The sequence below is a fragment of the Catharus ustulatus genome, chromosome 25, assembly GCF_009819885.2.
Source record: "Catharus ustulatus isolate bCatUst1 chromosome 25, bCatUst1.pri.v2, whole genome shotgun sequence".
Classification (NCBI taxonomy): Eukaryota; Metazoa; Chordata; class Aves; order Passeriformes; family Turdidae; genus Catharus; species Catharus ustulatus.
The window spans coordinates 5,444,988-5,465,773 of record NC_046245.1 but is presented as its reverse complement, the minus strand read 5'-3'; the positions used below and the strand labels follow the sequence as shown (position 1 = coordinate 5,465,773).

The 20,786-nt window shown below is 56.5% G+C and overlaps 1 protein-coding gene across 1 annotated transcript in view; it reads right to left on the bottom strand.

Moving 5' to 3' along the window:
* Window positions 1–1,402: 1,402 nt before the first annotated feature.
* Window positions 1,403–20,786, bottom strand: part of CACNA1S (calcium voltage-gated channel subunit alpha1 S) — a 44,070-nt gene continuing 24,686 nt past the window's right edge. The window contains 31 exon segments of the mRNA XM_042779973.1: window positions 1,403–1,660; window positions 1,875–1,979; window positions 2,891–2,983; window positions 3,374–3,437; window positions 3,910–4,109; window positions 4,715–4,843; window positions 5,813–5,937; window positions 6,055–6,156; window positions 7,103–7,205; window positions 8,159–8,164; window positions 8,505–8,595; window positions 9,014–9,089; window positions 9,092–9,140; window positions 9,590–9,633; window positions 9,636–9,748; window positions 10,235–10,272; window positions 10,274–10,327; window positions 11,281–11,346; window positions 11,710–11,838; window positions 13,475–13,531; window positions 14,722–14,805; window positions 15,267–15,377; window positions 15,653–15,811; window positions 17,107–17,246; window positions 17,249–17,307; window positions 17,563–17,709; window positions 17,965–18,017; window positions 18,820–18,927; window positions 19,152–19,239; window positions 19,646–19,752; window positions 20,362–20,421. Of these exon segments, the coding sequence (XP_042635907.1) occupies window positions 1,403–1,660; window positions 1,875–1,979; window positions 2,891–2,983; window positions 3,374–3,437; window positions 3,910–4,109; window positions 4,715–4,843; window positions 5,813–5,937; window positions 6,055–6,156; window positions 7,103–7,205; window positions 8,159–8,164; window positions 8,505–8,595; window positions 9,014–9,089; window positions 9,092–9,140; window positions 9,590–9,633; window positions 9,636–9,748; window positions 10,235–10,272; window positions 10,274–10,327; window positions 11,281–11,346; window positions 11,710–11,838; window positions 13,475–13,531; window positions 14,722–14,805; window positions 15,267–15,377; window positions 15,653–15,811; window positions 17,107–17,246; window positions 17,249–17,307; window positions 17,563–17,709; window positions 17,965–18,017; window positions 18,820–18,927; window positions 19,152–19,239; window positions 19,646–19,752; window positions 20,362–20,421 (3,018 nt within the window).

Sequence of the window (20,786 nt, the reverse complement as noted above, 5' to 3'; positions counted from 1 at the left end):
ACACATCTCAGATGGCGCAAATCGTGCCCTGTGCAGCCCCAGACTGCAGGAGACGGTGCAGAGGCCCCACCACAGTGGTACTGTCCACGCCATAGTATCACCCTTTATGTTTAGAGTCCTCCAGTGACCACCCACGTGTCTTGGTAAGTGATACAGGCAGTCCTGCATCTCCCTAAACTCACCAGGAGACCAAAACCACTCACCCCATAACGTGTCCTTGAGCAGCTGCCAGAGCCCAGCTGCCATCCCCATGCACGCCCATCAGCAGTGTGTGTGTTGAGGGTGTGAGTGTGAGGGGTGTAGCCCTGTCCCAGGGCAAACAAGCAGGGGAAGGGAAGCAGCCATCTCTGCTGGCTGTGTGCTGTGGGTGAAGCTGCACCAGCCTGGCTCTGGTGCTCAGGCTGCAGCTGGAACTCAGGCAGTTCCCTTGACTGAGTTAATGAAAGCCATGCTGGGGAGCAGGCTGGCTCATTGATCTGCTCCTCCCCTGAGACCCATCCAATCTCTGCATTTTAATATAAATTAGGCGATCAAGAGCCCCTCAGTTCCCAGTTAGGCTGGGCTGGGGGCCCTGGGGAGCCAGATCCCACAAAGAGCTGGGCTGGGAGATGGGGCTGCCCCAGTGCTCAGCACCCAAATCCCATGGGGGGCACCCAGGGCAGCCCAGAGAGGAACAACCTCGGCTGCTGCTCAGCACCAGTGAGGCAGTGCTGGGAGTGCTGCAGGAACAGCTCCACGCCCCTCCTGCCCGGGCCCCTCTGAGCTGTGGGATGGATGCCATGGGCTGAACAAGAGACTGGGAAGGATGCCTGACCCCACAGAGCGCAGTGTGGAGATACTGGAAGGGGCAGAAATGGCACCACAGTATCCAGCTCTCATCTTGGCCAGCCCCAGGGCTGCTGCCCCAGCCTGCACATGCCTTTCCCACCTCGGCCCCATCCACAATTTCCCAGGCCCCATTTTGCTGCCCAGCCCCTGGCACATCTCCTCCTCACAGGCCAGACTTGGCTGCAGGCAGGAGGGCTGCAGAGACATGAGGATGCAGGGTCCAGCTGCTGGGATATCAGGAGATCCCCAGAACTTGGCAACCTCAAAACACTGGACTGGAGGCTGCCACATGAATCACTGCCAGCTCTGGTTGTGTTTGCATTTGCAGCCCCCTCCACTGGCTGTGCAGGCAGGGCAGCAGAGGAAGGAGGGAGGGGCACCCAGGGTCACACAGCAGGAACACTTTAATGACCTGTCCAGCTGGAACAGCATTGTCCTGTTCTGCACCAGCATCCTAGAGGCCTGTCCCAAAATACAGCTGGCCAGAGTATCTCAGGACCACAGGCAGAAGCAGGAACAGTGTGGCTCTGCTCCAGCCCCCGGGACAGGATCCTGGGCTACTGCAGTGGGCAGCTCACAGGCGACTGGCACTGATGGTCTTTAGGGAGGGAGCTGCACTGAGTCCTCAGGATCTGCCTGCTGGTACAGAGGTGTCCAGTGGGGCAGAGCCACTTTTTGTGCCCTGCAGTGTTTCTCTTCCCTTTAGCAGCTCCACAGCTGCTTTTTCCATTTCATCCATCTCCAACTGGCTGCTGGCTGCCATCTCATCCCTGGCCACTGCTACAAACGATGAGTCATGGGCCAGAGCCCCGAGGCCTCCAGAGATCAGAGCCTGTGCAGAAGATGAGAGCAGAAGATGAGAGTTGCAGGCACCCACCCACCCACCCTCTTCTCCTCCCTTCTGCCCTCTGTGCTGGCACACACCTGCTGCTCACCCTTGTAGCTCAGCTCTGCCCCCCAGTCTCCCATCATGGCATAAGCATGGTATCCCTGGAATATCCTGCCATCCCTGCTGCTCCCTCTGCCAGGTTGTGCCCTTGCCTTACCTCCTGAATGAGGAAGGTGATGGCTGGGGTGGAGGATGTTCCTGGCTCACCAGTTTCTCTCTGCTGGAACCTTGAGCTGGATGCTGTTCCTGTCGCAGTGCCATCCTCTGTGGGCAGCTGGGTGAGAGTAGCACAGAGCTGCAACATGTGCTGGGACATTGCCCAGGGAAAACCTCTCCCATGTCAGTGTGGGGGCTGCAGGTTCCGTCCTCTGTCCAGTGCCTGGACAGGCAGTGCCATCCTGCTGGAGCTCCTGGGTCCAGGACACACCCAAAACGGGACCAGCAGGGCCATGAACAGAGAGCTGGGAACCAGCCCTGGCCCCCGCCCTGACATGTGCTGGACATGAGGCACTGTGGCCAGCAAAGAGTAGCAAAGGGAGCATGGGGGCAGATCTGATGCACCCCTTCTGCCTGCCCTGGCTCTGGAGGCAGATGGGTGCTCTAATCCACTATCCAAGGTGTTATTGAGATTGTATGTCCCTTGACTCTTGACCCCGTAATACCTGTGGACTGACCCTATCCCTCTGCTTTACCCTATTGGCAGGATGCTAATTCTCCCCCCGCCCCTTCCTGACCCTAGAAAAGACCTCTGTCCTTGGGAAACTTCCTCTTTTGCCCCCTGGACGCCTTGAAGAAATAAACCACAGAACCCCGTGGGAGAAAAGAGCCTCTTTGTATCTTTTACCCTTGTTCATGCTGCTGGTCCCAGGCTTGCCCTGCTACAGAATTACCAGGGTGCGGGGTGAGCCTCGGATGAAGCAGCAGATGGGGAGCCAGAGGAACGTGCTTCCAGCTGTTCCAGCTCAAGGAGCTCCCCATGACTGCTACAGCAGCAGGGTGGGAGCCCAGCTCCATGCCCAGGCTGATCCAAGAGAAAAGCTCCAGCAAGGCTGGATTCACACAACGAGCCCTGGAGAGTGGCTCCTCCCCAGCACAGCTGGGACAGCCTTTCCCAGCCTGGTCAGCTGTGTCCCCACATCACATGTCCCCTCTGGACGTGCACTGCCCCTTTACCTGCTGGGGCAGGAGTGGCCCTGGTGATGACGGACCCCCAGAGGAGGCCCCTCGCCTCCTGCTCAGCCTCTCCATGGGAATGGGGCGGTTGTGCTCTGTGGGAGGGAAAGGAAGGGACGTCAGATGGGTACAGGAGCAAGGACACCACTGCCAAACAGAGATGGGAATGGGCTCGCTAGGCTGGGGGAAACAAAGCATTTAGGAGTTCAGCAGCACCCAAAGTCCCTGTTTAAGGGAACAAACATGGTGTTGGGGCCCTGCTGCCCTGGGATGGCCAGTGCTCCACCAGCCTGAGGCACTGTCTCCACGTGTCATCACTTCAAAGGGTGGAAGGGGGAGAAGGGTCTCCTGGAGCTTTCCAGAGCTCAGTGCTCTCAACAAACCTCCAACCTATTGGGGCCTGCATCTCCTCCTTCCCCACCAACATCAGACCTGGCCCTGGCTGGTCCCAGTCCCCAGAAGAACAACAAAGCCCAGACTCACCCTCGCTGGGCGCCTGCGTGCTGCTGGTACCGTCCTCCTCAGCACCTCATCCTCATACTGCACCCTGGCAAGGCAGGCAGGGGGTCAGCCTCCGTGGGGACACTGGGGAACCCAGCCCCACCCAGGGCTGCAACCCTCCCACCTTCCCCAGCCCAGAAGGACAGACCTGGGGAACAATGGAATGGATGAACAAGGTGGAGACCCCAAGAAGCAGGAATAAGACAGCCTCTTACTCTGGTAGCTTTTGTCCCTTCTACCTGTGCCCAGGCACATGCTGGTGGCCCCAAACTGGGCCTTGGCCCTCAGGCAGGTGAGGGGGAGGGAAGATTCCAGCAATCCCTGGAGTCCTGCTGTCCACCTCCATCCTCATGGCACTGAGATGGAGGAGTGATGGGATGGGAGCCCTGGTGGGCCAGGGTGCAGCCAGCTGCCAGGACAGCCCCAGGGCAGTGGCCCCGGGGCAGTGGCCCCAGGGCAGACAATGGCATGGCCAGCACTGCCCTCCTTGCCTGCACACCAAGGCTGACCACCCTTACCCCTCCAGCCAGCTGCTGCTGTTGGCATTGTTGATGTTGGTGTTGCCTTCCTGGGGGAAGTCATCAAGGAACACAGGAGAGTCGAAGTCCTCGCTGCCCACCTCAGTGAACTGCAGGGGCCTCTGGCTGGCCACCTGGGGCTGCAGGGGGCTGCTGGGCTCCATGAAGCTGTCCACCTGGCCAAACAAGCCACCTGTTCTCTGCAACCAACAGGGAGGGCATCAGGGAAAGCCTGGAGCTGCAGGCTGCTCTGGGGCCATTCCCATGTGGAAACAGTGACTGCTCTGCTCAGGCCTCGCAGATCACACAGCCCCAAAAGCCTCCCTGCCAGGTGGGGAAACTGAGGCACTGAGGGTTGGTGGCCATGCAAATCCTGTCACTCTATGGGACAGCCTGAGGTGGTGGCATCTCTGGATACAGAAGGAGGTGCAACTCTGCAACCCCACAGCTGCCCAGGCTGTCTTGGAGACTCCCAGGGAGTGGGAAGTGAATCATTTCCTGTGACACCAGAGCTGTCCTGCCTTAGCCTGGCAGAAGGTGTGAGTGAGAACCTCCAAACCAGCAGGTAAACATCCAGCACAGCCCTGCCTGACACATGGGCTGGGTCCTTTCACAGAGGGGAAACTGAGGCAGAGAGCAGTTGCCCAAGAGGACAACTAGGATGTCCTGATGCTCACAGAAAATAAAGAAATGCTAATCATCCCTGTGGCCCACACTGCAGGCTGACCCCAGTGCTAGCAGCCAAGCTGAAATCAGGGCTGGGTGGGACCACCAAGCTGTGCTGTGCCCTGAGGGCTGCACTCACCCTGTATATCCCTTCCTCCATGGCAGCCTCCACCATGGCTCTTTCCAGCTCCTCCTCTGCAGTCAAGTCCCCAGAAATGGCCCGATGGATTTCAGGAGCAGCTTCTTCTTCAATGCTCCTCAGCCCAGCCTGGAGGGGACAGGAAGGCAGGGCTGATGTGGTTGTGCCCCCACCCCTCACCTTGGTCTTTGGAGAGGGAAATGTGATGAGGCACGCTCAGCCTGGCACGTGTCCTGCCAAGGACAGGCCATGGGTCACAGCCTGCAGCTGGCTCTGGGCTTGGTGACACTGATCCTGAGCTCCTGCTGGCCCACAGTTCAGGGCTCATGCTGTCCCCAAAAGGGAGTTCAGGGGCAGCCTGATGGAGAGTTGGGCTGGTGACAGCAAGGGCTGTCCCTCATCTGGGACCTGGCTCTTTTCCTTGCTTTGCAGCTTTGGGGCCTGGTCTTTTATCTCTACAGGTGATTTCCTCCCTACAAAGTCAGGAGAGGCTAGGGACATCCCAGCCTTCTGGCCAGGCACAGAAATCCTCTGACAGCACCCCTCAGGCCTGCTGTGCAGCTTCTCTGACTGCAGTGGCCCACTCAAAGCCAGCCATGGTGCCCCCCACCCCTCCATCTGGTGCTCTGTAAGGCTGAGAGAACACAGAACACCAGGCACATGGAATATCCAGACACTGCTAAAGGGAGGAGAGGGAGAAGGCCCTGGGATTGGAGCAGAGCAGGTGGGTAAGGGCTTGGATGAGCAGCGTTTGGAACAAACAATTTCTGTGGTGGGAGTTTCCAGGCCTTAAAACTATTGGTGAGGCACCAGATCCTGCCAAGCCCTCTCTACAACTGGAGTCAGTGGCAGCAGAGTCAAAACCCTCCTTTGCTTTCTTCACCCTGGACACCAAGGTCACACTCAGTGCTGGGGACTCATGGCCAGTTCAGTGCTGGTTCACTGGGGGCACCTCACTTCCCCTGAGGCACAGGGGTCCTTGCATCTCTCTGGGCCACCCTGGACTTCCCCAGGCTGGGAGAATCCTCTTCCCTGATCTGCAGAACTCCCTGCTGCCTCCAGGAAGAATCTCCCCTGCAGCACCACCTGCACACCAACCTGGATCTCCACTGGGTTTTTCTTGGGCCGGTACCCATAATATTCCTCCTGGCGCTTCATGAACTTCCTGAAATGTTCTTGGATCAGGAAAGTAGCATAGAATTTGCCCACTGTCACCTCATCATCTGGAGAGAGGAAACCAACGTGATGATTGTGCCTGTCACAAGATCCCAAGAGGCTGGAGCAGCAAGGCCCCGAGCAGGAGCTGCTCTGTCCCTCTGGAAGTGCCACTGGTGACATACCTCCAATAGGTGGGATGACCTGGTCCAAAAGCTTCATACTGGTTCGCTTCCAGATTTTTTTGATAATAGTTCTGAGCTCCTCATTGGCCTGTTCAAAATTACCTGTGAGGAAAGCGAGCAGGACAGAGCAGTTAATTCCCAGGGACATGAGCAGGAATGAAGACAAAGCATGTGGACACCCGGCCAATCTCCTGCAGGGTGTGACACTCCTCTCTGCCCCCCACCCAACGAAAATGAGCTTAGTAAGAGCGAGGCTTTGATCTTAGCCAGAGTACTTTACAGATTTTGACCTCCTCTTTGGTGCTCCCACAGGGTTCACCATTCCGGCAATCCCAGTCTATCTCCAAGACCTCCCGTGCTTCTCCCAGGCTGCCATCTCCCCACCCCAGCCAGAGGGAAGCACTGTGCCACACTGCTGGAAGACACTGATCCCAGACTGCCACAGCTGGCTGCCCAGCCCAGAGCTGCTCTCAGCACAGGCACAGAAAGCTGGTGAGACACCTTCCCACTGCAGAGCTCAGCAAACTATGCTGCTGGCAAAGAAGGGGTGAAAGCAGCTCCTCCCCAGCACAGCTAAATTCAGAGGATGGAAGCTGGACCAGCCCCACTCCTAAGCTGGTCAGGGTGGCACTGGTGGCACTGGATCACTCCTCAGGGCTGCAACACTTGTGCCAAAGCTGATAACATCCTCCAGGCTCGGGCTGAGCAGTGCCATGCGGGCACCCTGGGGCTCTGACCCACGGAGATGGGTAATGAGAACACAGCTGAGGGTTTGCCCACAGGTGCCCACAGGGTCTGATCCCACAGACAAGTGTCCTGAAATCCCTGGCCAGTGGGGCAATGGTGTGTAACTGTCCTGGTTTCTCTGCACCTCTTCTGTCCCCCTTCACTCCTGGAATCAGTCTTCAAGCTGCAGAACTCAACACCAACAGAACAGACAACTGGGAATACAAGCATCATAAAGTCACCCCAAGATTTGTGTAACCCACAGCAGCACCACAAGGAAGGCCCCTGTCAGGCTGTAGGGGCAGACAAGATCTCTGCTCACCTTCTGTCTTGATCTTGAGGGCTGTCCTGACGAGGGCAAAGAGGGTGGCGTTGAAGGTGACGGTGCCGTCGCTGTTCAGGGGCATGTTCATGCACACCAGGCGCTGCACAGCAAACCAACACCCGTGAACCCAGGGGACAGAGCAGCCTGCCAGCCCCCAGAACTCAGTGCCTGTCCTGCCCAGAGGCTGTGCTCAGGCCATGGAGCCCTCCCAGCCCTACCTGCCCTGCCCAGGTGCTCTGCAGCACTCCTGGTACCACAACTGGTACCAAGAGGCAGTGACAATCCCTGATCCCAGCCAGCTGAACCACAGCAAGTGATGGGCAGAGCTAGGGGGAATAACCTACAGGGGCATGGGTGTCATGGGAGAAAAATCATGGAATCACAGAATTGTTTAGATCAGATGTAAGATCATCAGGTCTAACTGTTCCCCAGCACTGCCAAGGCCACCAGAAAATCCCTGAACACAAGTGCCACATCCACACAGCCTTTAAATCCCTCCAGGGTGGTAACACATGACTGCTCTGGACAGCCTGTCCCAGGGCCTAACTAATCTTACATTAAAAAATTTTCCCTAATATACATCCTAAACCTCTCATGGTGCAACTTGAGACTGTTTCCTCTTGTACTGTCACTTGTTATTTGAAAGAAGAGACAAACTCCCACCTGGCTTCAACCAGGGAGTTGTAGAGAGCAAGAAGGTCACCTCTGAGCCTCCTTTTCTCCAGGCTGAATCCCCCCAGCTGCTCTCAAGAAAGATGGGAGTCATTTTGCATTGCACTCCCCACTCCAAAAACATGTTCCAGGCTGCTGTGAGGAATCTGAAAATCAACCTCCTGATGCATTTGCCCAAAACCCAGGAGGGATTCCACCAGTGCCTGAGCTCCTGCCCATGCATGTTACACTGAGCCTCACACAGGCCCTGGACTTGCTCAGAATGAGCTAAGCCAGGAAAAGTGTCTTTCTGCTAAGAAAGTGGGGTTTCCTTCTCCCTAAGCACTATCAGCTCTTGGAAACAAATTCTACAGCCCAGCTGATATAGCCACATGCTCAGACCCTGCACTGCCCTCCTGCACCAACTGCAGGGTGGCCTGGCAGTCCCCTGTGAGGGCTCTGGGCAGAGCCAGCCCATCAGTGCCACCCTTTGAAGTAGGAGGTGAGCACAGTTAAGTCCTGATCTCCAGGAGCCTGAAGAACATCAGCTCTGTGCAGGTCAGGAACACCTCTCCTTGTCCCTGAACACACCCCTTCATTAAAAAGGAGAGGTCAGAGCGGAGTGTAAGCCATGGCACTGAGAGCTGGCTGGACTGTCCCTCTCAGCCTGGCAGGACAACACAGTGACAGTTTGGGGAAGGAGTCCCTGTGCTCACACACCTTGTCACCCCCTTGGCTCTTACCTTACAGCTACACGGTGTGGGCAGAACTTCCCAAAGCCCAGGGGAGGGTTGATACGCCTCAGCAGAGTCACCACATCCAAGTGTTTGATTCTCCCCCTGCAGAAGAGACACACCAGCTCAGCAGTGAGGCAGCAGACCTGAGCTTGGGTGAGGTGCTCTGGGGGCTGATCCCTGGGATCTGCTCCATGCTTCTGTGCTGGGCAGATCCCTACTCTTCCCTCTGCTCCTCCTGGGAAAGCAGCTGCTCCCTGTGGCACTGGGAGCAGGTAAAGCTGTGCTGTGGCAATGGGAAGAGTTGGCAGCCTCACCACAGCTGGATGAAGAGGGAACTGAAAGTCTTATGTTCCCAAATATCCTGATGGCTTTTATCAGACCTGGATGAACCTTGGCAAGTCCACTTCCACCTCTGAGATGCTGGCACCTGACTGGCAGGCAGTGCCACAGCTCAGCCTGCCATGCATGTCTCCCACCCCAGGGAACAGCCTCCCCACGCTGCCCACACACCAGCACTCACTTGGCCTCGGGGTCGTACTCTGCCCAGATCCGCTTGAACTCGTCCAGGTGATGGGGCCCGAGGATGGACCAGTCCGTGTCAGGTAGTCAAAGTTGTCCATGATGACAGCCACAAAGAGGTTAATGATCTGAGGGCAGAGAAACAGATGGGAAGGACCCAGATAGGGGACAGAGACCAGCACTAGGAAAACATGGGCAGATGTGTTCTGGAGCAGAAGGGGCTTGGGATGTCCTGGAATCAGAGGATGCTGAGGGAGGATCTTCCCATGCAGAGAGAAGCTCCTGCTCAAGCAGGTCATGGAAAGGACAAGCACATCAGCATCCTGTCCCTGTCCACCCTCGCCAAGGCCAACACAAACACATCTGGAAGGCAGCACACAGAGGCTGTGGGAAGAAACCCAAAGGGGATCCTGAGTCCCCAGGAGTGCAGTGCCAGTTTCCAGCATGGCTGGGGAGGTGGGCTGGGGGGATGTCCCCAGGAGGAGCTGCTGTGGCTCACCCCATGACACACACAACACCACTGTGGCTGCCCAGGCAGGACAGGGGTGCCAAAGGGGCCCTGAGGGAGCCAGCATACCAGGAAGGCACAGAGCATGTAGAAGCTGATGAAATAGAAGTAGCAAAGCCGGTGCCACAGGTGTACTCCTCGCCCTCGGCATAGTCGGACTCGGGGTCGCAGCGCCGGCCGTAGCTGCAGTCCAGCAGGATCTCCTGCCACGCCTCACCAGTGGCACACCTGGGGAGAGGGCACAACCTGCTGGTCCCTGCCTGCTCTGGCCAGGAGCTGGGCATGCAGGCAGGGCTGAGGGCAGTCCTGCACACACAGGAACAGCTGCTGGAAAGGAGCAGTCAGGATTCTGAGCTTGCTGCTCTAGGGCCACTGAAGCTTCTGAAAACTTCAGAAAATGTCTGGAGTCAAGGATAGCCTTGGGCTGAGCTCCTGCTTCCCACAAAGTTTCCTCACATTTCACAAATTAAAATCCAGTCTGGGAAGGAAAATATTCAGAATAGCAACCCCAGAATGCCCCTCTCTCTGGCAGCCCAGCCACCAGTAAACAAGTAAACAGCGTCTCCTGAAATGCTCCTGCTGCTGCAGGAGATCTTTCTGTGGGACAAAAAGAAATCAGCTACTGAAATGTTGGTCCTCCCTCACTCCAAGCTGGGCATTCCCACAGGCTCAGAGCTCCTTCTGGAGCTGCTTACACGACAGGACAAGACTGACCTGAAAAGCAGCAGCACAGCCTGTGGAAAGGTCTGGAAAGTTGTTGTTTCGGTTGATCTGGGTCCCATCTACCATGGCAATCTTCCCAAACATCTGTAAAATCACAGTGGAGATTTACAGTGTGCCATCCTTTCTTTGGTACCAACCACCCTCCAGGGCATCTCTGGTGCCTGAGCTTCCACTCCCTCTTATTTATTTGGCTTTGGGCATCCCCAAAAGAGATTGAGATTGGGATGTGGGTGCTCTGGGGCTTAGAAGCTATTTGGACATTCCTGCCAGTGCTGAAAACACTCCTGACTACAAACTGCACTTCATCTGGGCCAAGGAAACGAAGTCTCCTGAACAAAGTGGTGTCTAAGTTGTGCCATTGACTCCCCAAGTGCCCTTTGCCATGTGCCTCAGCTGCCCTGGCTGAGCCCAGGGATGGGAGGCTGCTGGGGTGGCAAACATCCTTGCAGACCAGGTAAACAGGTCCCATTGATGCCTTAAGTTTTAGCTTTTATATTTTTCAGATTCTGTACTGCATTGGTGTGTGACTCTGAACCTCATACAAAGTGTTACAAGTTCTCCTCACAGCTCAGTCACACAAAACAATCCTGTTCCAACCCCAGAACCAAGGACACCATTGCAGCTTCAGGCCCAAAAAGTGCAAACAGCAGTGAATTGAGTAGAGATCTGGGAGGATGGGACTGCAGAACCTGGAGCTGGAATTGGACCATGAACCCAATACGAAAATGGACCAAAACTTATAAAGTGTGAAAACTCGTGACTTGGGATCCATCTTGGGTGGAGCATGGCTGGGCTTCTTGTACTGCCCAAGGTGAATCCTTTGAAGGCCCTTTAATAATCCCTACTTTACCTCCTTTAACACAGTCTAGCCTCTGTTCCAGGCAGCCTCTTTAGGCATCAGCTAAGATGTAAAGTGCAAAGTACCAGAAAGGGGCTAACAGAGGAACCAGTCCCTCCCTGTCCCACCTCCCCAGCTCCATCAGGCTCAGGACATCTGATGAAGATCAAATTCCCATCCCTGCCCCTGTGCCCCTCACCTGCATCCCAATCACAGCATAGATGAAGAAAAGCATCACAATCAGCAGGGCCACGTATGGCAGAGCCTATGACAAAAGGACGATGGGATTGTGTGAAACTCAGCTCAGGGACAGGGCTGAGGGAGCTGCCCGGGTCAGGGCTGTGAGCTGGTGCTGCACTGTGCCCTGAGGTGCCCACCTGGTGCAGATCCCAGGACAAATGGGCCCAGGCAGGTACTGCAGCACCTGGCCCAGCTCTGTCTGTCTCAGTGCTGTCAGCCAGGAGACTCACACACCTTCCCACCCACATGGGAATGTTCTGCATCCACAAGCCCCTGAGGTCAGCACTGCCAGCACGGAGCATTCTCCTCTGCTGGTGAGGACAGGCTGCTCACGCTGCCAGCCCATGGCATGGATGTGTTTGGGAGGGGAGCACTGCTCCTGACAGACCTGAAAGGACTTGATGAAGGTCCACAGGAGGGTCCTGACACCTTCACCCCGGCTCAGCAGCTTCACCAGACGCATCACCCGGAACAGCCGGAAAAAAGTGATGGAGACGCGGGAGTTGTCATCAGGGTCCTGCAGGAGACACAACAGCTGGAGGACAGAGAGTGCTGAAGCCTCCAGGCTACCAAGGCAGGGGGTCTAGGTCCTGGGGTGAGGAAGGGAAACGAGATCCCACCCCCAGGCACCAGTCATGGTGCCCTTGCCTGCACACAGCATCAGACTGCAAAGATGTGCTGGCGTTTTTCCCCCTGGCACTTCTCCCCCCAGCCTTCCCAGGGATCTCATCTCCCAGGCCCCCATGCTCACACTTTTGACACTGGGATAATGCAGGAGGGAAGGAAGGCATGCTGCCACATGCACTGGGAGAGCTGTGAGGGTCACAGGGCCACCACAGACAGGTTTAGTCCCACCAGGGTCTTGCCCTGCATCCTGTATTTGTAGGGTGAGGTAGGGTGGGCACCAGGCACAGGAAGGGTTAATGACAGCTGTTTAAGCAGAGAAAGGCTGTTTTGAGAATATTACAGCAGGACTTTCACCAAATGAGGACTGAAGAGAGGTGTCTCTGTGAGGTGGTGCCCAGTCACCTGGCCATGCAGTGATGCCCACTCTCTGTGGGTGCCCCTGTGAAGGGTGAACAGCCAGGGGGTCAGGGCAGAGGGCAGGCAGGAGGTGAAGGCAAAAGGCTCCTGGCCTGAAAGGACTGGGTTTGGTCTGGAAGCACCTAACAGTGGTTGGAATGCTGGGGCTTGGTCACCTGTGCCCTTGATAGCCCCAGTATGGCACAGTCTCTGCCACCAGGAGCCATGAACAGACCCTCCTGGCACTGCCTACCTGGGCTCCATCACTGCTTGGGATGCTTTTCCCACTGCTCCCTTGGCCTACCAGAGCTTCACTGCTGCCACTGGATCCCACTCACTCCCATCACCCAGGCCACTCACTATTTCAGGGCAACAAAATCCAGCTGTAATGCCCCTCCCAGCAGCTCCACTTTCCTCAGTATCACACTGCTGAGTTCCCAGGGCTCTACTGAAAAACTCCAGCTCCTCTCCCACCTCTTTCTTTTGCCTTTCACTCTCCTGGTGCCTCATGCCCATGCAGTGAGTGCAGGGTCAGAACATCTCATCAGCCCCAGTGCACCACCCCCACCACTGGGATCTGGGCAGTGTCCTGGCACAGCAGCTTGCACTCTGCAGTTCCCAGCACCAGGGCCCTGGGAAGAGGCTCTGGCACATGGAACCCTGCAGCCAGCTCCCTCCACATTTTCAGACCAACCCAGGACACCCCACTGCACCCCCTTGGTGGTCCTTTGGCCACCAGTGCAGGGCCCACTCAGCCCCCAGAACATTGGGCTGCACCCAGGGGACACAGCCAGCTCTGGGAAGGCACAGGGCAGGGATGGCCCCTCTCACCATGGGCAGAAGGACCAAGGCCAGCTTTCCTGCCCTGCAGCTGGAAAGTTGCTCCAGTATGGCAGCTCCAGGGGATGGGATGGTGACAGATGGGCTGGGTTTTCAGATGGGCCCAGGAGGGCTGGGGATGTCTGTGTGTGTGGTGTGTCACCCCAAACCCTTCAGAGTTACACCCCAGAGTTACAGCTGGGTCTGGAGTGACAGTGACAGTGACAGTGACAGTGACATGCAGGGCACATTCAAACGCTGGCCACAGGCAGGGAGGGGATGCAAGGCAGGCACATGCAGCTGGTATTTACAGTGCCATCACAGCCTCCACCCAGGCAGTACAATCCACCACTGGGGGCAAGAATAGTCTGTCAAGAGAACAAGAGAGTCAGCAGAAGTGAGGCAGGAGGGACAGGGGGGAGGGAGGGGTGGTGACACAAGAAGATAACACAGACAGAAGAAAGAGTGAGATGAGAACTGGGGAGGAGGGAAGGGGCACAGGGAAGGGCAGGCAGAGCCCGTAGGCTCAGGGACAAGGTGATGTGACTGTTGACAGGCACAGGCAGCATCTGGGACTCACCCACCTCTGTGCCTTGCTGTAGCACCCTCAGAGGGGCAGGGCTGTGCCCAGGAGAGCTGGGCCAAACCTCAGTGATGCTGCACATGGGCAGTGATGCCCACCACAGTCAGGCCCAGGGATCTGGAGGCCAGCTGAGCTCCTCAGCCAACACAACTCCTCTGCAGCAGGCTGGGCTGCTCCCAGCATGGACACCAAGGCAAAACTGCAGGTTTGCTTGGGATGAGCACTGGGACTCACAGCTCCAGGGGTGGACAGGGGGCAAACCCCCTGAGGCTGCTCAGAGCCACCCAGAGACACATTCCTGCTGTCTGCACAGAGCCTGGGACACTCTGGGGCAGGGGGACTCAGTGTCAACCCCTGGCTCTTGGTGGGGTGGTCCAGTCCCCGTGCCCCCTGCACGTTCCTGATGTCCCAGCCAGCAACTGTGGGGGTGGGAGGAGAGGAGAGGAGAGGAGAGGAGAGAGGAGAGGAGAGGAGAGGAGAGGAGAGGAGAGGAGAGGAGAGGAGAGGAGAGGAGAGGAGAGAGAGAGGAGAGGAGAGGAGAGGAGAGGAGAGGAGAGGAGAGGAGAGGAGAGGAGAGGAGAGGAGAGGGAGGAGAGGAGAGGAGAGGAGAGGAGAGGAGAGGAGAGGAGAGGAGAGGAGAGGAGGAGGAGAGGAGAGGAGAGGAGAGGAGAGGAGAGGAGAGGAGAGAGAGGAGAGGAGAGGAGAGGAGAGGAGAGGAGAGGGAGGAGAGGAGAGGAGAGGAGAGGAGAGGAGAGGAGAGGAGAGGAGAGGAGAGGAGAGGAGAGGAGAGGGAGGAGAGGAGAGGAGAGGAGAGGAGAGGAGAGGAGAGGAGAGGAGAGGAGAGGAGAGGAGAGGAGAGGACCATCCCCCTGCAGAGCTGGACACCATCCCAGCACTCCTGCCTCATGCCAGGGCAGGTGCTACAGTGCAGCCTCAGGTGGGGACAGTGCCCTGCCCGAGTCCCTGGACACTTACATCAATCTCACTGAGGATGACATCAATGATGCTGCCAATCACTATGAGGAAGTCAAAGACATTCCAGGGGTCTCCGAAGTAGCCCTGTCAGGGAGAGCCAAAGAAGAGTGAACATGCAAGGGTGTAAGAAGGAGGAGACAGAGCCCAGAGGAAGGGGTACCAGCAGGTTCTTCAGTGACTCTGACCCTCAGAAGAAGGGGTGGTGATCAGAGCTTGCACCCTCTGCTCAGTTGTTTGGTCCTGTCTTGCCATGCAGTGAAATGAGGAGGGTGGATCAGGATGGCTGGAGCAATGACCCCGCCATGGACATGACACTGAAGATGGGAACAATGGCCAAGTGGACTGGGGGGGTTTGGCCAGCAATGGTAGCCCTGACAAGCAGCAGTCCTTCCAGAAACTCCAAGGATCCTCATGGGGATCCCTAAGGGTCTCGCAAGGAGAAGTTCTGTGGAGCTGCAGGGCTAGGGGTGCTTGTACTCAAGAGATGCTTAGTGCAGGATAAGTGGAGCCTCTGGCCTGGCTTGCTTTCCATGCTGTTCTCTCACCTTAACTTTAAAGGCCATGAGCTTGAGGACCATCTCCAGGGTGAAGAGGATGGTGAAGGCCACATTGAGGATGTCTGAGATGTGGTTCATTTCTGCAGACTGGTTGTAATGCTGAGGATAAGGCAAAAAGAGCCATTAGCTGACAGCAGATCCAGCCTCCATTGTGAGCTCAGAGATGTGTCCTGGATGCAGAGCCCCCTCCCACATCCAGCCTATGGCTCAGCAAAAAGGAAATTTCCCCCCTGCAGCCCCTTCTCTGGGCTCCCCACATCCCACCAGTCCCATTTTGCCCCATGATACCATAAGCAAACACCCTCATCCAGAGGCTCTCTTGAGCCAGCCTGTGCACTCCCACAGCCACCTGTCCAGCACCCCTGTGCCCTCACCTGCATGCCCAGGCAGATGGTGTTCAGCAGGATCAGGAAGAACATCAGGTACTCGAAGTAGGAGGAGGTGACCACGTACCAGATCTGGTACTGGTAGGGGTTCTTGGGGATGTAGCGGCGCAGCGGGCGAGCCTTCAGAGCGTACTGCACACACTGGCGCTGGGGAAGGGAGGCAGGGAGGGAGGGCAGGTGTGATCCCACTGCAGGCACACACTCAGCACCACCAGCAACACTGCACATCCCCACAGACCCAAGATGGAGAGCCCTTCTCTCCTAGCCCACCCCACGGGCCAGCAGTGGGTCATGAAACCACAGTGCTTCCTGCAAAAACACCCCAGAGCACCACCTGGGACAAGCTTCCAAAGTCATCTTTTGCCTCCAAAGACAGCCATGCTGCCCCTCCAGCCCAGAGCCTGCCTGCTTGTCCCAGAATTTCCCCAGGGTCTCTCAGGACCAGCTTAGAGCACCCTGAAGACACCACATGAGCCAGGGGTGAAGGGGGCACTGAGATGGCTGCACAGGCCTGGTGCTCCCAGCAGCCCAGGGCCATCCCTGCTGGGTTTCTGTGTGGTTCACATCACCCTGGCCCCCCCAGCTGCAGGAGCATGGCAGCACTCTGGGCCAGCAGTTGCCCCTGTCCAGTGCCCAATGTCCTCCCCAGCGTGTCCCACATCCTCTGCTAATGCCTCTGCTGCTTTCAGCCTTGCTGTCCCCAGCAGAATGACAGCATGACAGCATCACAGAAGGGCTGGCAGCAAAAGTACCTCTGTAGATGGTCTAGCCACAGCTTCCTGCCCAAAGCAGGACCAACTGGAGCATGCTGCACAGAACAGTTGGCTTTTGAATAGCTCCAAAGACAGAGGCTTCACAGTCTCTCTGGGCAGCCTGTTTCAGTGCTTGGCCACCATCACCATAAAAATGGCTTTTTTAAATGTTTAAATGGAATTTCTTGTTTTCTTCAGATTGTGCCCATTGCATTTTTTCCTGTCACTGGGCACAACTGAAAAGAGCCTGGCTCAGTCTCCTCTATGCCTTCCCATTGGTGTTTATACCCATAGGTCAGATTCCTATGAGCCTTCTCTTCTCAGTACCAGACTTGACTCCCAGACCCTCCTTAGATGCTCCAGGCCCTCCATCATCTCAGTGCCCCTGTGCTGAACTCACTCCAGTACATCCATGTTGCCAGAACCCTCTGCTCCAGCTCACTCTGGGCACCCCACCTGTCTAGGGAGGCCCACTCCCTGTTTCTGGTCTCCTCTACTCTTCCCTCAGGCTTGTTTTGTGCTAGACATGGGTCCAGCTGTCCCTGCCCCAGCAGCAAACAGACCTGGGGCAGGTTCAACTCATCTGTGTCAGCAGTGTCACCACAAGGAAGGGCTGATCCAAATCAGCCAGCCCCAGCAGTGCCAGATCCAGGGCTGGTCCTCCTTGTCCTGTTCCAGCAGCCCCATTACCTGATTCTTGTCCAGCTCACAGTTCTTGTACTCATTCTCCCCTTGCTCCTGGAAGGTGACGATGACAAAGCCCACAAAGATGTTCATCATGAAGAAGGCAATGAGGATGATGTAGATGATGAAGAACATTGCAATCTCCACCGGTAGTTGTAGATAGGGCCTGCATCCTCAGCATTGGTGTCAATGGCCATATACAGCAGCCTACAGGAGGGAAATCGAGGCAACAGAAATCCTAACTGGGTGGGAAAGACCATGTCTGCTCTTGCAGGTTACAGAGAGCTTTGGGGACATCCAACAACGGTGGCACAGGGCTGCTTGGGTAACCTTGCCAGCTGCACAGCCACTGCCAGGGGGACTGGTCCTGCTTCTCAACCTGCATAGTTCTTCTTTCTTTACCCTGGCAAGGCCCATGGCAGTGCCCTGCTCCCATCAGACCTCCCCTCAGCAGAGACTCACTCTGGCCAGCCCTCAAAGGTGGAGACGGTGAAGAGCGACATCATGGCAGAGAAGACATCGTTGAAGTGGAAGTCACTGTGCAGCCAGACACGCTCCTGGACCTCGATCTGCGTGGGGTCTGCGTCCACGTAGTTGATGAACTGACCCCTGCAGCACAGGGGACACAGAGCTCACTGGCAGGGCCCCCTCAGCCCAGCCTGCAGCCCAGTCCTGCTTCCTGGGAGGGGAGGACAGCCCTGTGCTTGCTCCTGATTTACCCCAGGGAGAGGGAGAACAGGACAACACCTCAGGACCACTTTTTGGATGTAACATTCCCACACAGGAACACAAGCATGCCCCACCACATCCCCCCAGCCCCCATAGCTGGCCACTGCCCACCTGGGAGCTGCAGAGAGCTCTTACCTGCACTCCTTCTCTGTCAGCTTGGATGGGTCTGTGCACCTGTAGAACTTGCCCTGTGTTCAACAGAGACCAGAAGAGGCCATGGCCTTGCACTGACTTTAGAAGCCTTGAGGAGTTTTGACCTTTTCCCAGCCCTCAGTCAATGCCCCCCTCACCTCCTCCATGCAGACTCTGGCCCTCACCTCCCACCATCAGCGGCCTCCCACTGTTCCTGCAACACAGCCAGTTCACAAGATGTTTCCAGAGCCATGGCAGACCTGAGGCTGAGATCAAGAACCACTGCCTGGTGTTGGGAACAAACCTTCCATGGCCCTGAGCTGGGGCCTACTGAGCTCACCCTATCTGGGAGTCAACTACTTGGAAAATAGGAAAAAAGCAATAACCAGACAACTAACTAAAAGCTAAGGTATGCTGACAAGTCTGCTCAGTCTGCTGGATGTCCTGAAAGCTCTTCCCACATCAGCCCTGAATTTAAGTTCAGTTATTAGAACAAAAGTGAGCTCAGCCAGGGCCAGCTCTGCCTCAGAGCAGCTGAGACCCAGAGAGCAGGAGCAGTGCTGTGAGAAAGAAAACTTCACAATCAAAGCACAGGGGAAATCAGTCAGAAGTGCCTGCTGCCTTAGAAGAGGAACTGAGGCATGAAGGGAGGTGAGGCAGTTGGCTCCTTTACAGCTGTCTGGACCTGACAGCACCCTGAGGCTCCCTGCCCTCCTCTCACTGCAGGCTCCTCTGTGGGCTGCTCTCCCAGAGCACAGAGAGCACAGCCTGTGCTCACCCCACCATCCCCAGATGATGTCCAGGAGAGCCTGGCCAGGATGTGCTGGAGCAGAAGGTCCCTCCTGAGACATCACTCACCTTGAAGAGCTGCACTCCAATGCAGGCAAACATGAACTGCAGCAAGGTCGTGACAACCACAATGTTCCCAATAGTCTTGATGGCCACGAACACGCACTGGACCACGTGCTGCAGAGGTGAAGGGCAGTGCAGATGTGACCACAGCTGGGGCAAGCCCCTGCTCAGTGTCCCACACCCTCCCACTCCAGGAAGAGTGGGGGCCTGCAGAGCAGAGGGACTGGGCATCTCCACTGATGGGTAGTGGGAATTGGGAACAGGGCACGATGCCTGCCGCACAACCTCCTGCAGGACTGCCATGGCAGGAGGTGCCCCTGCCCCAGCCTCTCACTCACCTTCAGCCCCTTCGCCCTGTTAATGGCTCGCAGAGGCCTCAGCACCCTCAGCACCCTCAGGATCTTCACCACAGAGATGGTGCTGGACCTGGGGAGGAAGGCTTAGCTGAGCTGGGGCCACTTCCCTGCCCAGGCTAGGCTGGCACAACCCCACCAAGAGGCCAAGGAGGGGGGGCTGGGGCCAGCAGTGAGGGATAACGGATGGCAGAGACACACAGATGTCACCAGCCACCACCCCACATAAGGCCAAATGACACTGGCAGCTGGAGAAGGCAGATCCAAACTGAATTTCTACCCACAGACGTTTGACACTCAGGAGTGTCCTTTAACCTCCTTCACCAGTTTGTGTGCCTGCCTCCCAGTTGTCCATGTCCCCTAAACATGACATTACAGACTCATGGGCAGCCATTGGGCTGGCTGCTCCTTCTCCACCCACCACCCCCAGCTGCCCTGAACAGCCTAGTGCCCGCTCCATGACACAGGGAGGTGCTTACTCAATTCCCATGGAGATGAGGGAGACAGCCACCACCAACAAGTCCAGGATATTGAAGGAGTTCCTGCAGAAGGAGCCTTTGTGCAGGAAAGCACCGTAGGTTGTCATCTGGGGAGCAGAAGGAGTTAGGAAAGAGGCTGGGCAGGGCTCAGGGCATGGTTCCTCCATAGGAGGAAGGGTGCACAAGGCACAAGGGGCTTCTCACAGCCCTGTGGCCTGGGGGCCCTGTCCTGCTCACACCTCTGCAGCCAGGCAGGAAGCTGCCTTCAGGTGGAAATCCTCTGTGCAGCACTGGCTGGAGACAAAACTCTCCCAGTCAGTCAGCAAATCAAAGAAGAGAATAGTAAAGACTCCTGGAGTGGAACAACATGTGGCAGCCGTTTGGACTGCGACTTTTGGCCACAGATTTTCACTGCTTTCTCTTTCTCTCTTTTTCTTACTGGCATGTCAGAATAAAAATGTTGGTGCCAGGGATGATGTGTCCCTGTGCCACAGCAAGCTGACTTAGCTGCCTGACCTCACTGGGGAGGACACACTGCCTCTGGACAGGTCACACACCACCCAGACTGCATGAATGAACTCTCCAGGAGGATCAGCTGGAAGCTTCTCTCACTGAGACCTTCAGGAGCATGAATGCCTAAAGAATGTGAGCGTCCGTGGCCACAACAGTCTAGACCTATGTGTTAGGCCATGCTCATGGCAGGACCATGGACTCACCTTCAAGACGATTTCAACTGTGAAGACAGAAGTGAAACCAATGTCAAAGTATCCAAGAATCTGAGGACAGAGACAGCAGTACTGGGTGAGACTTGGGTGACGTGTGACAGTGTGTTCAAACATCCTGCAGCTGTCCACTCTGTGCACTGGGGAGGCCATCTAGCTCAACAGAGTCTCTAAACCAGTACTAAGAAGACTCCTGAGCTTTCCCCAGCTTTGCTGATTTTCTCCAGTGCATGATCCAACCTGCAGCTGGGACAAAGCTCTCCCTTTCCAGGTGAGTTCCACCTGATTCAGCTGAAATCATCTGATCTCCAAACCCTCAAGTGCCCTGGGAAGCTCATGTGTCTCATGTGAGATCCCCCAGTCCCTGCCAGACCCACTGGTACCCTGAGGGACAGGAGCTGTGGCTCCCATAGCAGCAT